The sequence below is a fragment of the Rutilus rutilus genome, assembly GCF_951802725.1.
Source record: "Rutilus rutilus genome assembly, chromosome: 6".
NCBI lineage: Eukaryota > Metazoa > Chordata > Actinopteri > Cypriniformes > Leuciscidae > Rutilus > Rutilus rutilus.
In genome coordinates this window covers 5148533-5173700 of record NC_140214.1, presented here as the reverse complement: position 1 = coordinate 5173700, position 25168 = coordinate 5148533, and the positions used below count along the sequence as shown (strand labels likewise).

Sequence of the window (25168 nt, the reverse complement as noted above, 5' to 3'; positions counted from 1 at the left end):
ACGCTCTGAGGCGGGGAGCTGCATTATGAGAGTGAGCGAGTGGCTGAAGCTCAATGCTTTATGGAAGGTAGACCACCGTTCTGAGGTGGGGGGCTGCTTACTGCTTATGAGTGAGTGAGCGATCGAAGCGATTCGTCCTCTGTGCATATCAGGTCACAGCACTGAGATTTGTGGACGGCATACCGCTGTTCTGAGACAGAGGGCTGTTTATTATGTTATTATCGTGCTCTTGAGTTGTTTCATATTCAAATAATGTAATATGAACACAAACCGGCTGAGGCAGCAATCGAACTCTGGTTTGGATCAGGCAGTCGAAAATCAAGTGTGAAAGCACCCTAAATGATTGATGGAATCTATCATATTAAGAAAATGTATCAGTACTTACTGCGCTTCTTTCTCAATATTATGATTGACACAACCACAACCACCATAAGCAGCAATAGAACAACAACTGGAATCCACGCCTCCAGATACCCATAATGCCTGTCATCATGAACAAATCATGAAAAAGGTATTCAGTTCATCCTATATAGGCCTATATATATATATATATATACATACACACATTTATGTACATTATTTGCTACACTATATTTCTATCTGAATTGCTTTGCGCTGTTCAAATGACCTTAACAGCTTGTTGTGGTTCTAAACCATTTCATTTAAATGGAATCATTTCATTTTAATTCATCTAAACCATTTAAAATGGATACAGGCAACAGCGTATGCAAAAGAAGATGATGGCCTCACTCATGTAGCTACTGTTTTACTGTAGCCTATTTTTTGCTACACCAGTTACAGTCAAAAAATGAAAATAAATCCTGTAGCAGATGATTGATCTCAAAAACGGTGCACGCTTACGTTAACACTTACATTTTAAACAATAAATCTATTATTTACATTGTCTCAGGGTAGAATGAATGTACATTTTTTAATATTATTGATTGCTATCAGGATGTGAAGAGAGTTTCAACCAGAATAACAAGAAGTGTTTATGAAAAAAAAAAAAGCCTACCCTACCTTTAACCCTGGACCAAACCCCGGATACATGGAAACCTGGGTTATTTTCTTTCATGTTTCACACTGCTTATAATTAACAAATAATCCAACTGCCATTTTGTATTGCTCAAATTAACATTTACATTATTTAGCTTATTTTAGCTTTACACATTATTTGACCAGAATAAGATTCACGTCAAGTCTGATTTCCACTTGCAACTTTCTTCTCTTCAACCCGACATACAGTGCTTAGTAAATGCTAAACAACGCCAACCTTTGCATTAGGTAAGTCACAAAGATTTTAGTTTATAAGGTCTTAGGTCTATGTTGTGTCCTAGAGTCTCTTGAGGCTCGGACAGACCTGGTTCCACAGGTGTGCTACAGAGGATGCTAAACACCCTTAAATGAAACCAAGAGCACCCTCAGTTGAAGAGATTTGGCAAACGCTCCAGTGCATGTTTGTGTTTGCTCTCTGGAGAGCGTCAAATGTTTCTCTTTACAATGTGCTTTTGCAGTGTTGAGCAATATAGCTACAAGTCCTCATTAACCAACGCAACACAAATAGTCGGGTCAGTAAAAATTCTTGCAGTGGGCCATGGAGACGTACGTGTTTGGGGTCGTGAGTTGGAAAAGATTGGGATCCACTCCTAGAGGATGTGAAGCTAGCTTGAAACAAATGTTTTTTCAACGGGTGGTGTTTCCGTGACTGTCCAAAGCATGTGAATATGAGGCACGATTGACTCTCGGTTGCCAAGCATGAAAGTGATTGGTTGCTAAGCATCTAGACATTCACTGCATCGTTTCACACTGCCACACACGCTTTTTACCGTGGGTAAAAGAGGTAACCCAGTTTTTAGATTACAAGTATGAAACGTTCTTTTACCCAGTGTTAAAAGCGATGTTTAGAACAATGATGTTTATCCTCATCCGATGGACAATATTCCATCTTTAATAAAGTTAAAAAAGCATAATAATTTCTGTATAGTTAATTTAAAAGTTCTAATCTGTTTTTCATGTTTTAATTTAAGCAATAAACATCCTATTTCAATACTCATTCTGCCGCTCTTCACTGTTTGCCGTTTGATCGCTGTTAATTGGTTTCGTAGATAAGAGAGCTGCATTTCTGCTAAGAAACAACAAAGAGAAATTAAACAAAATTAATCTGATCAGAAAACTAAAGAAAAGACAAAAGATAAGTAAAGACAACACCACACACAAAAATCAATTAAATGTTCAGAAAGACAATAAATTAAACTCTGTTACACAGACAGCTAAGCATCTAATCAAGACCATGACAGAAAATATAAAACTTACATTTAATTAACTTCTAACCTGTTTCTCTCAGATGCTTCTGTGGTCACAACTGCTGTCAAAAAGAAATTAAGAAAATATTACAATAATTTATGACTTTTGTTATACACCAATAAGAGTCTGTATTACCTGGTTTTGGTGCAGTGACAGTGAGAACAACATGTGGATCTTCAAGAGAGACATCAGGAACTGAACACAGAAAAAAGATGCAAACTTATTTTAGTCTTTTTTCCTAGCAGAAAAACCTATAAAGATTTGATTAGTGAATGAGTTTTACCAGTGACAGTGAGTTGAACAGAAACCTGGAGATCTCCAGCAGAGCAGAAGTACCATCCAGAATCACTGAGTCTCAGTCCAGTCATCAACACAGTGAAGGAGCTTCTCCCATCATCACTGATCTGGACTGATGAATTCTGGGATGTGTCAGTCCTCTTCTCAGTGTAACAGCTCTGATCTTTATATCTGCACCACTGTTTGAGTTTATTCTTATATCCAGAACTGTAGAAACACTGGACACTGACATTATCACCTTCATGTCCAGATACACTGCTGTTCATCACAGACACATCAGGAGCTGAACACACAGACACAAGACATTTGAGATTTATTAGGAATCAGGATCAGAATTATTCATCTGAATGTGAAACTCATCTCATACCTGATTGAACTGTGAGAAGAAGCTGCTCTGTTTTATCCACTTCAAATATTCCTCCAATCTCCTCAACACACCAGTAAGATCCAGTGTCTTCATGCTGCAGGTTTCTCATAGTCACAGTAAAGAAACTCTGATCTGGATGATCGATTACAGACACTTTTCCTTTGGTTTCATTAGCATATGCCAGAATAGAGCAGTAATTATATGCTGATTTTGCATCAAAGCACCAGTATTTCTTGTGTTCTGTGTATTTCCTGTCATAATAACATGGAATAATGACAGATCCTCCAGTCTGAACCGTTAACTTTCTGTTTACTGATCCTGTTGTGCATTGAGGACCTGAGCGAAGAAAAGATCAACTTTAGTTTGACTTATTTGTCAATGCTAATGACAAAATAATCATGTTTACATGCACATACATCATTTCTTTTAAGTATCAGTAAAAAAAAAAAAAATGTATACATAGGCAACACAAAATATGCGCTTGGACTTTCTTTTAAATCAATATCACATCAAAATCAATATGAATGTATAAGGTAAAATGCATTATTTGTATAACTAGTCACCATTTATTTCAAAGGCACTTTTTATCTTCACTTGGTTCATCTTAAATAGTCCAGTGGCATGACAAATTAATTTCTCTATTAACAAAAGTCTGTAATTATAAAATAAATATTGCAAAATGCTGTTTGAAATAGTTTTAGCTGGAGTACAGCATGTCATACAGCAGAACATGCCAACTAACCGTATGAAGAAACTCAACACTTGCCTGTTATAAACCAAAGGAAAAACACAATGAACTTCTTCAAACTGACATTCCTTCTGGAAAAAAGTTGCAATGTGTCTTCTCTCTGCATCATCTTTGCGTACATCTTTTCCCTTTTTTTTTACACTACAGAGACAGCTTATCACTCAAGGTTTGCCTATGATTTAATGCTCTATATTAGCTGTATTAGACTCTCACTTCCTGTATCCGTACTCTGTGGTTGCTCATCTTAAAACTATGCAGTGGGTCACACCATAAATGGGTTGTTTGTGGTCAACACTCTATAAAAAATAGACAGCAGGTGACAAACAACCTCAATTAAAGATTTTATACAGCTTGAAATAAAATGTGAATAAAGCACTTTTTCAGTACAGAATTTAATAATGGAAATGCAGATAAAAATAAATAAATTAAAAAAAATGACAACAAGAGTGAGACACTCAGTACTTCCCTTCTTCTAAAATCATTCACAGATGTTTCATACATTTCCTTCACTTTGTTAAATAAACAGCTCTTAGTTGTCACGACGCGCACACAAAAGGGTAGATCCAATAGCAGTTTAATGGGGTAATCCGTAATCACAAACTAGGCCAGGCAAAGGGTCAAAATCCATACAAAGGCAGTCCAAAAACAAGAAACAAACAGGCATGGAACACAGCAGTGCGATGTGACATCAAACAAGGACTCCATGACAATGACTGAACAGACAGGGTATAAATAGACAGATACAAACAATGTGAGTGGGAACAGCTGAGTGCAATGAACAGTGATGAGTACAGACAAAGGATGATGGGAAATGCAGTTCCTGATGTGGTGGTGACAGTAAGGTGAAGTTCCCTGGGTGTCCTCTAGTCAGTGGAACACCAACCAGACACTAGTGACATTAGTAAGAACACATCCATTCCACACTACACTACTCCCTCATAACAAGTCTTGTACAAAAGCTGTGTTTTTACCATAATTACCGTAATTACTAGATGACAATCCGTGACGTTCTACTCAAAGCTCTTCTCGGACTCGGAATTATGCGTTTCTATGGCAGCGCTATCAACGCCAAAATGAATCTGCAGCAGTCATGTGGTACAGCAGTCACATGGTACAAGTCAGAGCTTTCAGAGTTTACAAGTTGGAATCTCGTAATTACGATATTTCCGAATCCACCTTTACTTAGACAGATAAACATGAAATACAACATGAAAAATGCCTTGAAATTAAAGATTATTCTCCGATTATAATGTGAAGAAATGTCAAATATAACCCCAGTTTCTCGATTCTGCAGGTCTTTCATTGACTAGAGTCATAGTGTCCATCAGCTCACTTTAAATTCTCCATCATCAGAATGTCCATGAGTTGTTTCCCATCACGAGGCTCCTCTGTTAGAGCATTTGGACCTGCTGAGCTGGAGCATTCAGGAAAATCACTGACGTGTTCTTATAGTCTCCTTCTCTCCATGGACACATCTGCAAACAAGCAGAATACTATCAAATACCGGACCCCGAAGAACTTGTCATCAATATTTGCATCAGTAAACATCCACTGGTCACCACAAGAGCTTTATATCGCAATTACCCTTTTTTAATTGCTAGTTTATATCTCACAATTCTGAGGGGAAAAAAAGTCAGTTGTGAGATAAAAAGTGGCAACATTTTTTATTCCGTTTCCATAATAACATGCACCAATGAATCATCCTCAAAGAGACAAGGTGATGTGACTGTTAGATAACAGAGATAAACTGCACTGACTGTGAAATCATCGTTCGTTTCATTTGTCCTTTGATGCTTCTGCTTTTTCTCTGCAAAATGAACCAAAAAAATAGTTGTGAAGCATTATTTCACAGAAAAATTAGAACACAACCTTTTGAGTTTGAGGTTAAATGAAGGAAAACAGGTAGTCTACAAATCCAGAGACATCATTTAAGCTTAGAAATCAGAATGGAGTAATGTTACAGATGAGTTTGATAAGTAACCAATAACTTTTTAGGCCACTTAAAACACAAACTTACTATAATGTTTCCGCAACTGCCAAAGTGCCAGAGAGACAGTCATGACCAGAAGTACTACTCCACACACCACGAGAAGAGACTCCCAAACAGGACGGCTGAAACAGACATGATGTGTTAGTCGAATACCAATATTAGTGCTGGTCAAACATCGGGTTCACTTTATTTTAATGGTCCCTTTAACACATTCTACTAACTATAGGTAACATTGCACCTACATGTCTATTAACTCTCATTAGAGTGTAAGTAGATTATTAGTAGACTGGTGGGATTAGAATAAGTAGTTGCAAAGTTACTTATAGTCAAGTCAATTCAATTCAATTCAATTCAATTCAAATTTATTTGTATAGCGCTTTTCACAGTACATATTGTTTCAAAGCAGCTTTACAGAAAGTGCATTTCAGAAATGTACATAGAGAAATACAGTTAGTTAATCATGTATTGATTTAGGGCATAAACATCGCCAGCGTCGAGTCGTCTCTTCACAGGCGCCGAGTCGTCTCTGCACGGGTGTTGGAGAATCTGTAGTTTTCTGCATCAGAAACAGATAGCATGTTACGTAGCTTAGCAATGTTTCTAAGGTGGAAAAAGGCTGTTCTTGTAACATATGAAATATGATTTTCAAAAGACAAGTTGCGGTCTAATATAACACCCAGGTCTTTTACTGTAGAGGATAAAGTAACAGGACACCCTTCTAAATTAAAGTTGTATTGTAAGAGGTTTTGTGGGCAGTTTTTTGGACTAATAAGTAATACCTCCGTTTTATCTGAATTTAATAGCAGAAAATTACATGTCATCCAGTATTTTATATCTTTAACACACTCTGTTAATTTAGATAATTTAGCGTTTTCATCTGGTCGTGATGAAATATATAATTGAGTGTCATCAGCATAACAGTGGAAATTAATTCCATGTTTTCTTATAATATTACCAAGTGGCAGCATATATATTGAGAATAGCAGAGGGCCTAACACAGATCCTTGCGGTACACCGTAGTTTACTGACGTTATCTTCGATTTTTCCCCATTTACGCAGACAAAATGGTAACGGTCTGATAAGTACGATCTAAACCAGTTTAATGCCTGTCCCTGAACACCAGTGTAGTTTTGTAGTCGGTCTAAGAGTATTGTGTGATCTATAGTATCGAACGCAGCACTAAGATCAAGTAAAACTAGTATTGAGATACAGCCTTGGTCAGAAGCTAAAAGTAAATCATTTGTGATTTTAACGAGCGCAGTTTCTGTGCTATGGTGCGGTCTGAATCCTGACTGAAACTTTTCATAGATATCATTTTCTTGCAAGAAAGAGCACAGTTGAGCGGACACAACTTTTTCTAGTATTTTAGACATAAATGGAAGATTTGAAATGGGTCTGTAATTTGCTAGGTTATTATGATCTAATTGTGGTTTCTTAATAAGAGGTTTTATAACTGCCAACTTGAATATTCTTGGAACATGACCTAAGGATAAAGACGAGTTAATAATATTGAGAAGAGGCTCTTCCACTACAGGTAACACTTGTTTCAGTAGTTTAGTTGGTATTGGATCTAATAAACACGTTGTTGGTTTAGATGCAATGATAAGTTTATTTAACTCTTCCTGTCCTATAGTTGCAAAGCGCTGTAATTGTTCTTGCGGGGTGATAATTGAGGCTGAATCATAAGACACCATTAAAGATTGTACATTTACAATTGTGTTTCTGATGCTTTCTATTTTCTCAGTGAAGAAATTCATAAAATCATTACTACTACACTGTGACAGAATATTTTGCTCCGGTAACGTCTGTTTATTTGTTAGTCTAGCGACGGTGTTAAATAAAAACCTTGGATTGTTTTGGTTGTTTTCTATTAGTTTGCGGAGATGCTCAGCCCTGGCTGCTTTTAGGGCCTTTTTATAACGTGACATACTGTCTTTCCATGCGATTCTAAAGACCTCTAGATTAGTTTGTTTCCATTTACGCTCTAAGTTACGAGTTTCTCTCTTTAGAACATGCGTAACACTGTTGTACCACGGTGCTTTAGTTTTCTCTCTAACCTTTTTTAATCTAATTGGTGCAACGATGTCTAATGTACTAGAGAAAATGGTGCTCATAGTGCTAGTCATTTCCTCTAGTTCATCTGTTTGTTTGGGTTCACTGAGCAGCTGAGACAGATCAGGTAAGCTATTTGAGAAATGATCTGTAGTTGTTGGAAGGATTGTTCTGCCTGGTCGATAACGCGGCGCAACATGACAAATTTCAGCAGTACGTAGTATGCAAGTGACCATGTAATGGTCAGTGACTTCATCACTTTGCGGTATAATATCTATATCGGTTGGATCGGCTCCATGTGATATAATTAAATCTAGCGTATGATTAAGACGATGAGTGGGACCAGTTACGTTTTGCTTGACCCCAAAGGAGTTTAATAAATCTGTAAACGCAGCCCCTAAAGCATCATTTGAATTATCTACGTGTATGTTAAAATCTCCAACAATTAATGCTTTATCGACATTGACCAAAAGATCTGAGAGAAAGTCTGCAAACTCTTTTAGGAAATCAGCGTAAGGCCCAGGCGGTCTATATACGGTAGCCAAGGCTAGAGATAATATGGATTTCTTTCTTACATCTAAGAGAGTAACATTTAGCACAAGTACTTCAAACGAATTAAACCTGTGACCTGTTTTCTGAGTAACAGTAAGAATATCTTTATAGATTATATAGCAACACCACCGCCACGACCAATCAGACGGGGCTCATGCTTGTAACAGTATCCAGGAGGAGTAGACTCATTAAGACCGAAATAATCATTTGGTTTAAGCCAGGTTTCAGTAAGGCAAAGTACATCGAAACTATTATCTGTGACCATTTCATTTACAATAACCGCCTTAGGTGTAAGCGATCTGATGTTTAAAAGACCTAGCTTTATAAATTGTTTTTGTTCACTAATATTGAGATTTTCTGGTTTAATCACAATTAGATTTTTCTTAGATCCTGCAGTAGATTTATTATTTGATCTCACTAAACGAGGAATAGACACAGTTTCAATATAATGTTCTACATTGGTACTTATATCAATTAAGTTTGGACAGCAAAGAGTGTGATTTGGACTTTGACTTACTAGTCATATGGTGTGTAGCGTCTTGGAGATGTTGTCCGACAGAAGAGCCGCTCCGATTCTGCTGGGGTGAAGGCCATCAGCACGGAAGAGCCTAGGTCGCTCCCAGAAAAGATTCCAATTATTTACAAAGAGCAGTTTCTGTTCATTAAGAGAGCTAAATGTGAAAATTTCATTTCATTTAAGTCACCTTCATTTATATAGCACTTTTAACAATATAGATTGTTTCAAAGCAGCTTTACAGTGATAATAGGAAACAAGTAACAGAGATTGTTTTGGCTTTACAGCAGCTCTAGAATAAAGTTATTGTCCAGCTAAAGTTAGTTTTGATTGATTCACTTCTGTTCCGTTGCAAAGATCATTAGTTATTAACTTAGGGGCCGCTAACAAGACACCGCTCTAACAGAAAACCCTTAACGCACTCCGGCTGCTCATTCGCACATCAACAGTGCCTGGCGGCTCAAGAACGCAAACCTTGAAATAGATTCCAAGGTGGAAGCCTTGAAAAATTGAGAAAAAAAAAGTTCTACCAGAAAGACTCGGGAGATAAAATGATATAACAAGAGTAAATTTATTAATAGCTCAGCAAGCATAGTCTTTGGCGTAGGCCCCGTCCTTAGCAAGCAATGCGAGGGTAACGGAATCTGCAAATCCCGCCTGAAGATGAAGGCAGGGGCGCAGCCGACCCCCTGGAGGTAAAGGAAGGGACCATCCTGGTGGTGGTGGGGAGGATGGAGGGAAAGGACCATCTTGGAGGTGGTTGGGGAGGATGGAGGTAATTGGCGCCGTCAGTATCTGCGAACTCAGACGGATGTAAGTACCATTCTTTTATACTGAGAGTGTTAACACATGATTGGTTAGAAGTGAGTTAATTCATAACGCGCTGATTGAGTCTTCCTGGCAGAACTTAACGCTAAGCTTACATTTCTCTCTATGCATTGCAAACTTCAAAAACGCGAACCTGTGAGAACGTGTGCACATGCGTATTACGTGTTTAGTCTATAGGTATGCGCGTTTGAATATATATGTGTGCAGGCGTGTAGTCTTTCTTTACAAATTGACCTCAACAAATTACTTGTCTGGCCTTAAAAATGCATAATGCAGAATTATTTAGCCATGTGAACCGGAATTATTTTGACAGCGTTTTATCTTTGCAGAGTTAAAGGGAAGGAGAAGAGAAGGAGGCCTTCACAGGGGAGAGTCTAGTTGACACTTCAGGACTGCGTTGTCGTCGTGTCCAGGCGCAGGTCCTTCATCAGATCTGGATACGGCCTGGATCCGGCGGACTGCGGTAAACATCGGGATAAACAGAGAGACTAATATTAGCGTAGACGCCATTCTTCTTATGATGTAACGAGTACATCTGGATTTATGGGAAGTGTTCCCGGTTCCGGCTGACCTAATTTATAGAGTCTAACATTGAATTATAGAAGTTTATAATGTGTTATGTGTATGCCAGGTTAAAGAGATGTGTTTTTAGTCTAGCTTTGAACTGACAGAGTGTGTCTGCTTCCAGGACAATTTTAGGAAGACTGTTCCAAAGTTTTGGTGATAAATAGGAAAAGGATCCACCGCCAGCAGTCGATTTTGATGTTCTAGGTATTATCAACAGAGATCGCAATAGACGTGAAGGACTAAAATGCGTTTATAGTTCGCTCAAGTACTGAGCTAAACCATTTAGTGCTTTTTTTTGTAGTCAGTAGAATGTCTGTTGGAGGAACAATAAAGAGTTTGCAGACAGTCTACTAATACTCTAATGAGAGTTAGTTGACATGTAGTTGCAAAGTTACTTATAGTCAAAAGAATGTTCAAAAGGAACCGTCAAAATAAAGTGTTACCCAAATATCAACTACTGGTAAAAGAATATTCATTCATATACTCTTAAAAATAAAAATTGAAAGAACATTCTTCCACTGTAAAGAAGCATTGAGCATTTCCGTGGATTGGAGCATTTCCATGGATTTTTAACAGTTCTTCATGGAACCATCAATGCCAATAGAGAAGAGTGTATTTTTAAGAGTGTATGTGACAGATCTCAGTATTGCTCATTGCTGAAAGCGTTTTATCCCTTCATGTGAAATCTGCCATGAGGAAATATACAGAGGTCACCTGTGAGGGTCATTTGTGCCCATTACAGATGGAGTCCAGACTGTTGTCTTCAGATACTGGACAGGAGACACTGTGGCCCCTGGCACAAGGACAGAAATCAAATGTGACAAAATTGAGCAGAGTTTAACTTCAGATCAGTGATGTATGGAAGCCTGTTTCCACACGTGACAAAAAAAAAGGTAATTCTGACTTTTTAGTCAGACAATTCTGACTTTTCATCTGTATCTGCTGGACCTATCAGACATTATTATTTGTTATATTTAACAATCTTTAAAACCCCTCAACCAACAACAAAACGAGACACCAAGGTATCTGTGGACAACCCCCGGAGAGCAACTAACACCCAGGCATGAAAGCCATTTTCCAAAAAGAAAGTGAAAGACTCAACTCTTACTCTATACCCCTTTTGAAACACATATAATGACCATAAAAAAGGACTCTTCCACATTCATTCATAGAACACCCGCTATGAAGGAACGTGCATATCTTCAGAACATTGTGTGTGATCATTACTGTCCTGTATAGTGTCTTTTGTATTGTATACTGTATGCATGCTTTATGATAGAACCACCAGTTAATGTAACCTGACCTATACCATGTTATCTACGAATTTGTATTTTGATGATCTAAATGATCATGTATATTATATGTTGATACCTATGCAACATATTAGTATTACAAGAATAGTTGTCTTTAATAGTTTCTGCATCAACACCCAATCTAGTTACATACAAATTACCATGCTTGAAGAGAAATAATCGTAAACTTTCCCCCCAAAAGCTTAAGTTACCACAGGCTCATGACCCCTATGAGAGACCATCCTCAGAGGTTAAAGCGCACAGATCCCACTTCCTTTTCTGCATCTTCTGGTTGCCGTTATGTGGGCCTCGGCCAGCCCCTCAGGCCTTGACTAACCATCGACTCACAGAAGAATCAAGACTTTATCCTGAGACTGCATCCAGACGCTTTTTCAACATCTAAGGCAATGCAAGTATCGTACAATTAACTAAACTGAGGTTTATTATAAGAGGTGGACCTCTCTTGACAAGGAGCTTTGAAGTCAGAAACTGATGGTTCTGTTTAGATGGTTAAATGACTCATTTCCTTGCTTCATTCCCTGTTTCTGTTTCCAGTTTCATTCACTTTCACTTTCCATTTTGCCCAAGCATGCAGGATTGTGTGTATGTGTTTGTTTAGATAGTTATGTGTTAGTGATTTAGTTAAATAAAACGGTGTGTACATTCACACAACTAGTGGACTCTGGTCCCTTGCATGTAAAGCAACATCAATTTAACGATGCTATCACAGCTACATGCTAAGGAAAGAGTTAATTTTCTGTGGCCATAAAAAATATCCTTTCTGAGAGTTAAGACACGATCAATACTAAGTGTTCATTGGATGAACAGATTATTTGATTGTAATATTAAATCAGCTACAAGTTATTCGATTAACTGATCCAAATATTTATAATTAATAATAAGTTATGATTACTTATTTATATTAATTTGCTACACTTCTCGCAATTACGAGTTAATATCTCACAATTCAGGCTTTACTTTTCACAATTCTGAGTTTATATCTAAACTCGTAATTTTAAGAAATAATGTCCGAATTGTGAAATATAAACTTGAAATTGCTATTAAGTCAGAAATGCGAGACATAAACTCACAATTAACCTACAAGAAAAGTCAGAACTGAGAGTTATAAACTCAAGTCAGAATTGTGAGATAAGTTCATTAGAATTGAAAAACTCAAATTTCTGACTTTTTCCTTGGCAATTGCAAGTTTATATCTCTCATTTATTTACTTTATTTCTCTCAACTGCAAGTTTATTTCTCGCAATTCTGATGTTATATCTCACAATTCCGAGTTTATGTCCTGCAATTCTGAATTTATATCTAAACTCGTAATTTTAAGAAATCCTAAGTCATAATTGCGAAATAAAAAGTCACATTGAAGTTATTTTCTAACAAACTTCCATAGTGATGCAATGCGGCAGCAACCATACAGCACTTGACATCTGACATCGTGACAGCGAGTTTTGCATGCACGTTTCTACAAAAAAAAAACTGTAATGTAGTTTGTGATGTTGGCGATAGGCTCTGTGAAACATACGTGTTGTGGCTTGTGGTGTGACTGACACATGAACAGCCCCATGCTGCTGACCGGCTCCACACCAGTACCAGCCCGAGTCTCTCATCTCCAGCTGCGTTAGTGTCACAGTGAACATGCTGTTCTTGTCATCGTGGATGAACACGTTTCTACTGCTGAATGTTCCTTCAGAATCCGTCACCATGCAGGAGTTCCAGTTCCCACTGCGACACCACCGCTTCTCACTGGACCTGCAGTGAAAACAGTAATATAAGGATTTAAAAACAAAATGAATCAGCAAAAAGTTTAGCATAGACAAAAAATTTATTACATATGTATATAAATCTATATTATTGATGCATTACAGCAATGAGAATTTAGTGGAATTTACTGTCATGAAAATAAACGATTTTCATTTATTTATTTTTTGGGGGGGTTGAAGGTTACCTGAGGTTCTTACTGTAGCGACACTGAACAGTGACACTTCTGCCTTCATCTGCACTCACCATACTGTTCACCACTGACACACCTGCAACAAAACCACCATGAGTTACGCTGACTACTACACCTATGACACCTTCACAAACGCTTCAGTGGTTTATAGATTTCATTTAGGGATGCACAAAATATCAATATGTATATCAATATGAGAAACAATCATTTTAAATCAATACAGTCAGCAGAAAAGGTCACATTTCAAAAGGGGAATACACACACACAATTATATACTACTGGTCAAATGTTTGGTGTCTGTAAGATTTTTTTATGTTTTTAAAAGACGCCTTTTTCAAAAACTAGAAAATGTATTTAAACAAATACAGTAAAAACAGTAATATTGTGAAATATTATTACAATTTACAATAACAGCATGAATTAAGTAATGTGAATGAGATTTTCTGCATTATAGTACATAATACAAATATAGAAGGAAATGTAATTGGCATGATAATAATAATATAGGCTATATAGGCTATAGGCAAAGGTTTTATCTATCACTATAACATTAACAATAAAAAATAAATGCTAATTAGCTTTGATAATAAAAATGACTTTTTTGATGATACAAGATATAGTAGTGTGACGGATTTAGCATGGCCTATATTTTAGTTTGTGAAGGTTTAGTTGTATTTTCATTCAAATGATTTTCTTAACTCATCTTGAATGACGCTGAGATAAAGGGAGGCAGTGCTGTCAGCAACCCACATCCCTCCGAGCTCCACCCCACACCAGTACCACCCCGAATCCCCCTCCGTCAGGTTCTGCATGCTCACGGTGAACACATGCTGAGTGGGGTCATCCGCGATCGTCACCCTTCCCTTGACGTTAGGGGCTGATGTGGGGTCATCGGTGCGCGCCAGGCTGGAGCAGAAGTCCTTCATCCGGCCGTAGCACCAGTACTTCACATGGCTGATATACTGCGGGTTATAGTGACACGGGACAGTGACGGATTGACCCTCCAGCACAGACAGATCTCCTACAGTCGTCACGGTGCAGTAGGAACCTAAAAACAGATCGAACCAGATGACAGATAATGATACCAACTTTACAATAAGTTCTCAGTTGTTAACATTAGTTGATGCAATAACTAACATGAGGTAACAATTTTAACATAATTTGTTAACCTTTGTTAATGTTAGTTCGCATTCACAGTGCATTAAAGGTTATAAAAAACTGCATGCATTTTGCAGAAGAACATTGATTTGGTTGTGCTTCGGCTCTGCGTGACTGTGCGGATGAATGTGACCCTTCACAATAGATAATGCTTTACAGGAACTCTGTTGGAGAGCTACTTGATGCAATTTATCAGTTCAACAAAATGCCTTACCAGTTGAATAATAATCAACTGCCAATATTCAGCAGCCATATCACCCTGTAGCCCAAGACTGGTTGCCCACTGAAGCTAAGCAGGGCTGAGACTGGTCAGTACATGGATGGGAGACCTCCTGAGAAAACCAGGTTGAGGTGTAAGTGAGGCCAGCAGGGGGTGCTCACCCTGTGGTCTGTGTGGGTCCTAACACCCCAGTATAGTGATGGGGACACTATACTGTCAAAGAGCACAGTCCTTCAGATGAGACGTTAAATCGAGGTCCCTTACTCTTTGTGGTCATTAAAAAAAATCCCAGGATGTCCTTCGAAAAAGAGTAGGGGTGTAACCCCGGCGTCCTGGCCAAATTTGCCCCTTGGCCTCTGTCCATCATGGCCTCCTAATCATCCCCATATACTGATTGTCTTCATCACTGTCTCCTCTCCACCAGTAAGCTGGTGTGTGGTAGGCGTTCTGACGCAATATGGCTGCCGTCGCATCATCCAGGGCGATGCTGCACATTAGTGGTGGTTGAGGAGACTCCCCCTTCCATATGTAAAGCACTTTGAGTACCCACTTTTTTTTCACCATCTCCAAAAAATCATCTCCAAGCCAATGTTGATTCTTGTTTTATTACGAGCTCTGTCGCGTTCTCTTTTTGCCAGCAGACTCTCCTCTTTAAATGGGCGATTCCCTGGAGGTTTGAGATTTAGCTGCTCCATGTCAACCTTTCTCACTCGTGAAAACTAACCTCTGACACGGGTCAAAGTAGCCGGAGCAACTTCTCTATTTATTTATTTATGACTTACTATTCTGCAATATTATTGACTTGAATACACTATTGGATAAGAGCTGAACTGAGCTGGTTGCTTTATGGGTGAACTGAACTCATTTCACAATTGATTAACTGTACAGTTATTGAACCAAACTGAATCAACACTAAAGTGATTTCAACTAAATAATCACTGTTTACTATTGTCCTTTTAGAGCTGCTTTAAAACAGAATTGAATTCGGTTCGCATTATAGAATCATTATTTTCCTGTTTATCCCAGTAGATGGCTAATCTGTATTGTATAAAGCGCTGTATAAATAAAGGTGACGAGACACACATGGGCGAATCAGGGGCAAGACAAAAACACGTTTTGGAAGAAGGAACGATGATGCATTGACTCATTCACATTTTGTTAATTTTGAACAAAAAAAATGTACCTTTAAATAATGTTAACAGATAGGCCTACAACTCGTATTAGTAAATGCAGAGATTGATTAATCAAAACTGTAGATGTTGTTTATTGTTAGTTTAATCTTAACAATTAAACACTGGACACTGACATTATCTCCTTCATGTCCAGATACACTGCTGCTCTTCACAGACACATCAGGAGCTGAACACACAGACACAAGTCATTGAGATTGTGATTTATTAGGAATCAGGTTCATAAATATTCATCTGAAAGTGAAACTCATCTCATACCTGATTGAACTGTGAGATGAAGCTGCTCTGTTTCATCCACTTGAAATTGTCCTCCAATCTCCTCAACACACCAGTAAGATCCAGTGTCTTCATGCTGCAGGTTTCTCATAGTCACAGTAAAGAAACTCTGATCTGGATGATCGATTACAGACACTTTTCCTTTGGTTTCATTAGCATATGCCAGAATAGAGCAGTAATTGTATGACGATCTTGCATGAAAGCACCAGTATTTCTTGTGTTCTGTGTATTTCCTGTCATAATAACATGGAATAATGTTGTTGTGCATTCAGGACCTGCGCAAAGAAAATAGCAACTTTAGTTTGACTTGTATGTATCAGTAAATGTATAAAAGAATTAGCAAAATGCATGTCATACAGCAGGATATGTAAACCTATATGTGTAAAATTTATTGTAAGCAAATAGAGAACACTTGCCTGTTATGAGCCAAAGGAAAAATACAATGAACTTCTTCAAACTGACTGTCGGTCTGTTGAAAAGTTGCAATGTTTCTTCTTTCTTTATCTTCATCATTTCCATGCAAGTTTAAGTTTTTAGATTAATACTATAGAAACCGATTCTCACTCAAGGAGACGTGCATAAAATCTAAAGTCATCATAGATTTCTACAGTCTTTCTCAGTTCCCGCATTCGTTCTCTCGTTGCTTGTGTCAAACAGCCTCCCTGTAAGTGTTGCAAGGCAAGTTACAAATGTGTCGCCTGGTTGAGAGAAGCTTCAAATAATTAATTAACATTTAAAATTAAAAGTCAAAACAGTCAAAGCTGTTTCCTTACAGAATTTAAAATGACTTGAAAGCAAGATGTGAAAGTTTTTCAATGGAGCACTTTTCTGTACAGAAGTTATTAATGGAAAAATGCTTTTCATCGTGTATGCTGATCAAATGCATGACGACACAGCCTCAGATTGGGTAAAAGGAGAAGCAAGGGTATCCTCAGTGCTTCTGTTATTGGAAACGTTCACACATATTTCACACATTGTCTGCACTGTTAGTTTAGAATAACCGTCCATGAGTGGGAACACATCCAACAAGGCTTGTATAGGCAGATGACATGATACATGGCGTAAAATATTCATTATTAGCTGAGGAAAGTGGGCATTTAAAAAAATTTTTTTGGCTGTTAGAATAAATTTGTTATTTATAAGCTTGTGTGTTCAAAACCATGCCTAAATTCACATTTGGAAGAAATATGCATTTAAAATGTATATAGTCTCTGTCTACCAACAATATGAGCAACAATTTTGATGATGTCATTCTGCACTTTAGCTTCTCCTCAGATTTTCTGTCCAATCAAATACTCTATAGAGCTGGTAAGTCCCGCCCATTCCGTAAAACCCCGCTGGACCTCTAGTGCTGCATTCCAGTCCACTTTTAGACACGCACTTGCGAACTTCCCTAAGCACTTCCCCTTGGGGGAATCCCTGCCGCCATTTTGAAGTGCGTTCCACTTCGTGAAGTGGACGAGGGAAGTTTATATGGACAGACCCTCGTTCCCTCGATTTTGACCGAGGGAGCGAGTCTGCTTCAAATGTACACTTCAGGCACCTATATGTCCCACAATGCAGTACGATTGTGACGTCACCACATATCTCATCTAATCACCACCACAACAGACAACTCTATGATATATTAATTATATATATTTTTTGTTCAAAACAACCCAAACACACATAAACATTTGGATGCTGCATTAAACAAATTCTTAAAGGAAAAAAAAACGTCTCAGGTTACGTATGTAACCCTGGTTCCCTGAGAGGGAACGAGACGCTGCGTCGAGACGCGGTGGGAACGCCCTGCGTGATTGCGTCGTGAAGCACGTGTATAATCAGTCCAATGGAAAGACGAGACGTCATAGGCGGGTGACGTCATCGACCAGGAAGCTATAAAGCACCCCTGAAAACAGACCGCGACAGCTTCTGAAAAGCCGAAGCAAGTCGATCACAGGCATGCAGGGAGTATGGCAAGGCGACGCAGCGTCTCGTTCCCTCTCAGGGAACCAGGGTTACATACGTAACCTGAGACGTTCCCTTTCAAGGGAACTCGAGCTGCGTCGAGACGCGGTGGGAACCCTATACCCACGACGCCATATGACAAATGCCTGTTCTGTATGAAGACCATGTGCACACTAGGAAACAAGCACCCTAGACCCTGGAGTGGAGCCTAGGTCCAAGTTATAAATCTAACAAATGTATGCGGTGAGGACCAGCCTGCCGCATTACAGATGTCATAGAGTGAAACTCCTGATAATAAAGCCTTAGAGGCCGCCATACTCCTGGTAGAATGGTTCATAAGCAAGTGAGATAGCCTCAACTACTCACTTGCTCATTATCTGTTTAGATGCAGGGCAACCCAACTTAGGTAACCCGAAGTAGACAAATAATTGCTCTTATATATACGCCACAGGGAGCTCTGTGGACATAAGCATCCAAAGCCCGGACAGGGCATAACAGATTAAGTTTTTCCTGATCTGGGGTATTAAGGTGGAGGACAGAAGGCCTGCAGCACAAAAGACCCACAAATTTAATAGGGACCTAGGAATACAACCCGGCAAGGGGTGAGGAAAGACTACCACCATACCAGGTGCAAATCCAAGTACGTGCAGGCCTCAGCCTCATGTACCACGGAAAAGATGAAATAAGGATCTCTCCTCAGAGATAACCCAACAAAGAAACATTCATTGCAGAAATCAAGTACTGTACCATAGGGCAGATAGCAAGATTCAGAAGGCGTTCTCCGCACCAGGCAGAGAACAGTTTCCATTTCAATGCATATTCAGTCTTCTCGTGGAGGGAGCTCTAGACTGGAGTATGGTCTCCACGACCTCAGTCGAGAGACCTGAATCTATGAGCTGGGCCCCCTCAGAGACCGAGCCCACAGTATCCATAACTCCAGATGAGTGTAACTCCCGGGAGCAAAGATATCGGGAAATGCGTACAGGTGAAGCCTCAACCACACCTAATACGTTGCATCCAGTTCAAGCAGAGCTGGACGCGTCAGGGAGAACCACATAGAGCAATGCGTTGTATAAAACGATGCGAAAAGTAGACTTGAGTCTTGACCGAAGTTCTCCCAAAGGAGCTCCACCACCTCGGGGTGAAGTCTCCATTCCCCGGGCCTCAGCCCCTGCCTCAACAGGATATCTGCTCTGATATACGAGACCATCAGTGCGTTGTCCAGAAGGACAAGCACATGGTGACCTCTCAGGTCTGGCAGGAAGTATTTGAGAGCTCGAAATACTGCCATCATTTCTAGCCGATTTATGTGCCAAGAACGTTGATGGTCCCAAAGACCTTTCGCCGAGCGGCCACTCATGACCGCCCCCCATCCCGTGAGGGAAGCATCCGTCGAAAGCATACGCATCAATAAGAAGCCCCCAGCACTGGGCCCTGGGCGAGGAACCAAGGTTTCTTCCACATGACCAAGGCACGAAGGCATCGCCGCGTGACCTTGATCATGCGAAACGGATTTCCCCTCAGAGAAAACCCCTTGGTCCTGAGCCACCACTGCAGAGGTCTCATGTACAGAAGGCCAAAAGAGATACGTTGGACGCAGCTGCCATGAGCCCCAACAGTCTCTGAAACTGTTTCACAGTGAGTGACTGGCCTAGTTTTACCCCCTTTATGGCTGTGAGATAAAACACCCGGAAAAGTGGTCCTCTGAGCTGGGAGGAGCACACTCTTCTTGGCGTTGAGCCACAACCCCAACCTCTTTAAGTGAGACAGAACGACATCTCGATGCCGAACTGCCATCTGCTCGGACTGAGCTAAAATCAACCAATCGTCGAGATAATTCAATACGTGAATGCCCTGGAGTCTCAGAGGAGCCAGAGCTGCATCCACGCATTTTGTAAAGGTGCGGGGTGATAAACCTAGGCCGAAGGGAAGAACCTGATACTGGTATGCTTCGCCCCCGAAAGCAAACCTCAGGAACCTCCTGTGATGAGGATGGATAGATACATGGAAGTACACGTCCTTCAAGTCTATTGTGACAAACAAGTCCTCGGACTGAGACTGTGACACAATCATGTATAGCGTAAGCATACTTTGAACTTGAGATTCTGAAGCCTGTTGTTTAATTGACGCAGGTCTAGAAAAGGACGCAACCCCTCATCATCTTTCGGAACAATGAAGTAATGGCTGTAAAACCCTGACTGTCTGATGGGAGGAGGAACCCCTTCTATAGCTCCTTTTGCAGAAGTGTCAGTACTTCCTGCTCCATAACCAGAGCCTGCTCGGGGTCCACCACTGTGGGGAGGACCTCTAGAAATCTGGGCGGACGAGAACCAAACTGAATTCTGAAGCCCTTTTCTATAGTGTGCAGGACCCACTGAGAAATATGTGGCAGTAGTTTCCACGCTGCCAGAAATTCTAATAGGGGAACCAGTCTCTCGAGACTGGCCTCTGGATTTGGTTGAACAGTCACTTTGGTGCCCTGAAGCGGCGAACCGGCAGGGAACAACCGAACTGACCGCTCTACGCCCCTCCTCGGAGGATCGTATGGGGACGCTGACACCTCGGTGCCCTGAACGGAGAACCGGCAGGGAACAACCGAACTGGCAGCGCTGCGACCCTCCTCAGAGAGTCGCCACCCAGAGGACGCCAAGAAGAAACGATTTCTCGAAACCGTCCCTTCCCGGTATAGTTTATCTGTTGCACGACGCAATTCTCGAATAGCGTCAGTGCTGTTACATCCTCGCATTCATCCATGTCCTTATATACTTTACCTACCAGTGCTACCTAATAATATTTATCTAATATTTATGATGGCTGGTGGGTAACATCGGGGTTATGATGACGACCCGGGAGAGAGATAGCTCGCAAGCGTCTCTTTAACCCGAGGCACTGTCATACCATGATACTTTATACCCATAACATTACTATAGTAGAAGTTTAGGGATAAACACAAATAGAAACCGGTTTATTCCACGATCTCGACACCTCAGTGTGGAGATAGGGAAAAAACGGCACTCCCCGACGAGGAGGCTGAGATATAGAGTTTTCCTTATATTTTCACTCTCATATATGTTTGGCTGGCCAGAAATATTTAACTTAGCAACAGCACAGGATAAAACCTCCTTTATAAGCTCCTCTTTATTCAACAGAGTTATGAGCTCACTTATTTATTTATTTATTATGAAAACTCAAAAACATCTGCCTTATTTTCTTTTATTATTTTTTTTTTTTTAAAACACACTAACGATACCAATTCCTCGGAACTGGAAATCGCAGGATGAATGCCTCATCCCGGGGAGGAGAAACCGCAGAGCGTGCTTCTCCCCGAGATAAAACACTGGATCTAACAGGTGTTTGTAAGAACCATTTGCGATCCCCAAGATGCGCGTCGACGCCGGGCCTCGGCAGCAGCGGGACCCGCGCCTCGGGGCGCGCACACCGAACCGTCCTCCTCGAAGAACGGCCGGCGGGGAGCGGAGCGTCCTCACGGACAGCTTCTCGCAATGCTCACAGTCAGCCCCCTCGAGAACTGACTGTTGGCATGCTCCACTCCCAAACAAGCAACACAAAGCTTTTACTCTGGAGTGTGTGTCCCCACCCGTGATATAACGCGGGCAGGGAACAACACAATGCTTGCTTGCTCTCTTTTGCCATAATATATATATATATATTGCAACTTGACAGACAACAATAAATATGACAAGGACAGAATACACAGATCGCTTGCTGAAGGCACAGAAGCTGTCGCGGTCTGTTTTCAGGGGTGCTTTATAGCTTCCTGGTCGATGACGTCACCCGCCTATGACGTCTCGTCTTTCCATTGGACTGATTATACACGTGCTTCACGACGCAATCACGCAGGGCGTTCCCACCGCGTCTCGACGCAGCTCGAGTTCCCTTGAAAGGGAAATGTAAATAATAAATCAACTCCACAGCTGATTCCAAGTGATCAAGGGCTTAGGACGTTCCAATTCAGCCCATTGCAGTTTCCGCCAGTAGTGGGCACTCGCAATGACGTACATCCGAGTGAACGAGACGGAGGGAAGTTTGCGAGTGAAGGGCATGACAATTTTGGACTGGAACGCAGCATGGGTTGAAAAAATCGTCAATGCAAGTGAATGGGAGAAAATAATTATTTTCTGGTCCCGTTTGAATTGTGCCATGAATGTGAACATATGTTGTCGGTGAATTTTTTATATAATCTTTCATGTTACAAGTTTGACAGTATATGGTATGATTCGTCGGCTAGCAGTTGTGGAAAAGACATAACGAGAAAGACTACATGTCGCCTATGTGACGTCACCCCATAAAGTTGACTTACCCGTGGTTTTCGCCAACCTCAACGATTTTGTCCTCTCCCTGAATGAAGGCGGTGAAGTGCACCAAAGATACAGTCATGTTTAGCGGGATCCGTGAGCTAGTGTCCGTGTGCGAATGGTGGTGACGTTTCAAACGCGTCGAAAGCAGCGAAGAGTTGTAGTCCACAAAGTGCTCTCACACAAAGTCTAACCGTATCAAACTTCTATCCGCTAAATTGTAGCATTCTTCACACGAAAGATTATATAAAAAATTCACAGACAACATATGTTCACATTCATGGCACAATTCAAACGGGACCAGAAAATAATTATTTTCTCCCATTCACTTGCATTGACGATTTTTCAAATGTCCAGCGGGGTTAGCGACGGGGGCGGGACTTACCAGCTCTCTAGAATCTGAAGAGTCCCGCCCCCTACATCTTAAAAGACATTGAAGCTGCGGCTGAAATCGGCCACTTGTTCACACGTTTACTATGTTTTATATGGTGAATGACATATAGTGCACTATACAGGGTCTAGGGAGCGATTTACATTTTTTAAACATGCTTTCCATTGGGGTAAATGAAGTCTGGTTTCAATCACGTCAGTTTCACGTGAACCTTTACAGCAGGAACAGTCTGTTCTGGTGTTGTGCTGAAATTTTTTGAGATATAAAAAACATATATTTTCATATGCAATATTTTTAAATTTAACTTTGATGTTTCTGAATTAAAACCCAAATCTCTTTTATCTGTGTTGTTGGTTAGTTAACATGATGACAGATGCAAATACTGTCACTGGCAACCACTAAAATTAAATTACTGTCTGTGATGTGTCTGATATCATATTGATACAAAAGATGATGTCTAAATTGAGAGAGAGAAATAGAACAAATATTTTTTTTTTTTTTTTTTTTTGGTATGTTCCTCGTTAGTAAGTCGCTTTTGGTAAAAGAAAAAATACATTTGAAGAAAAATGGTAAAAAAAAAAAAAGAAGCCATTTAGCAAATGTAGGTTCTTCACACAGATCTTTAATCTGCTGACTGAGTGTCAAGCAAAAGCAGAATCAGCAGTTTTTACATAATTTGATCTTTCTGGTCAATGTGGAGAAAACTAGTTCTGTGAAAGACAGAAACGCCATCTGAAAGATAAAAGACAATAGCACACTATCAGATATTCCAACTGAAAATTTCTCTCTAGATTATGTATAATTTAGACACATTAAAGAAATTATTTTGTTGGAAGAAAGACTTGAATAACCGTTTTATAGCATTAAAGACACAAAGTTTTGATGTTGCTAAAGAATTAATCACAATAATGAGAATTTGTTAAGACTTACTGGTCCTTCTCAGTGCCGGTGTCTGTGGTCACACTTACTGTCAAAATGACAAAATAACAATTATTGATTGAGTTTTACCTTTTCAGTTTTTAAATACAGTATTACATATGTTTTACCTGGTTCTGCTTTGGTTACAGTGAGATGAACAGGGTTCAGTGCCTCTCCAGCAGAGCAGAAGTACCATCCAGAATCACTGAGTCTCAGTCCAGTCATCAACACAGTGAAGGAGCTTCTCCCATCATCACTGATCTGGACTGATGAATTCTGGGATGTGTCAGTCCTCTTCCCAGTGTAACAGCTCTGATCTTTATATCTGCACCACTGTTTGAGTTCATTCTGATATCCAGAACTGTAGAAACACTGGACACTGACATTATCACCTTCATGTCCAGATACACTGCTGCTCTTCACAGACACATCAGGAGCTGAACACACATCATTTGAGATTATTAAATACATACAGTATGTGTGAAGTCAGAGAATATGACATTAGAATGTGATTAAAATAATTACAAAATCTCATACCAGACTGAACCTTGAGATGAAGCTCATATGTGACAGGCGGTTTTCCATCAGTCTCCACAGCACAATAATAACCCCCATCATGTTTTGAGCTCTGCAGGTTTCTCATAGTCACAGTAAAGAGACTCTGATCAGGATGATCGATTACTGACAGATTCTCCTCTGTTGTGTTTGTGTCTATTTTAGATTTATCAATATCTGAGAACCAGTATTTCTTCTGCGGTGGGTTTTTCTCATCATAATGACATGGGATGGTGACAGATCCTCCAGTCTTAACAGTTATGGTGTGATTTGACCTACCGCTGAAGCATTCAACACCTAAACAAACAACACACGCTGTTATTATGTCCAGGATTAACAGTAAAGAACTTCTTCATTTGTTCTATCTTCACATAAAAAACACATTAAAAGCAACATGAACAGCTGAGCAAACAATGTGTCATTACAAAATCATAAGCAGGATATATTAGAAACAAAAACAGAACAACAGTTTAATATTCACCTAAAGTGAGCCAAAACCCGATTGAAATGTAGAATATTTTTGCCTTCTCGTACGCGGTCATCGCGATTGCTCCTGCTTATGTGTCCTGTATGAGGTTTCCACTGCAGTTCAGTAGTACAACTGCTCAGCTTCTGCTTTCTGCCCTCGTATTATCATAGACGGAGGAGGAAATGCCCTTACATGTCTTGGACCACGTGGAGAAGGGTGAACAGACTGTACATATTCATAAAATACAG

General features: G+C 39.9%; 2 protein-coding genes across 2 annotated transcripts; both read right to left on the bottom strand.

Moving 5' to 3' along the window:
• Positions 1-4316: 4316 nt before the first annotated feature.
• LOC311291411 (polymeric immunoglobulin receptor-like) lies at positions 4317-16585 on the bottom strand. Its single transcript, XM_084410443.1, has 8 exons — positions 16304-16585; positions 14177-14525; positions 13472-13612; positions 13049-13275; positions 10934-11012; positions 5734-5828; positions 5474-5523; positions 4317-5191 (listed from the first exon to the last, which is right to left on the bottom strand). The coding sequence occupies exons 1-8, from the start codon at positions 16410-16412 to the stop codon at positions 5108-5110; spliced, it is 1134 nt and encodes a 377-aa protein (XP_084266569.1). The 5' UTR covers positions 16413-16585; the 3' UTR covers positions 4317-5107.
• Positions 16586-23486: 6901 nt separating this feature from the next.
• Positions 23487-25071, bottom strand: LOC311292302 (polymeric immunoglobulin receptor-like). Its single transcript, XM_084411942.1, has 5 exons — positions 24933-25071; positions 24434-24748; positions 24025-24333; positions 23909-23945; positions 23487-23710 (listed from the first exon to the last, which is right to left on the bottom strand). The coding sequence occupies exons 1-5, from the start codon at positions 24991-24993 to the stop codon at positions 23683-23685; spliced, it is 750 nt and encodes a 249-aa protein (XP_084268068.1). The 5' UTR covers positions 24994-25071; the 3' UTR covers positions 23487-23682.
• Between the last annotated feature and the right edge of the window lie 97 nt (positions 25072-25168).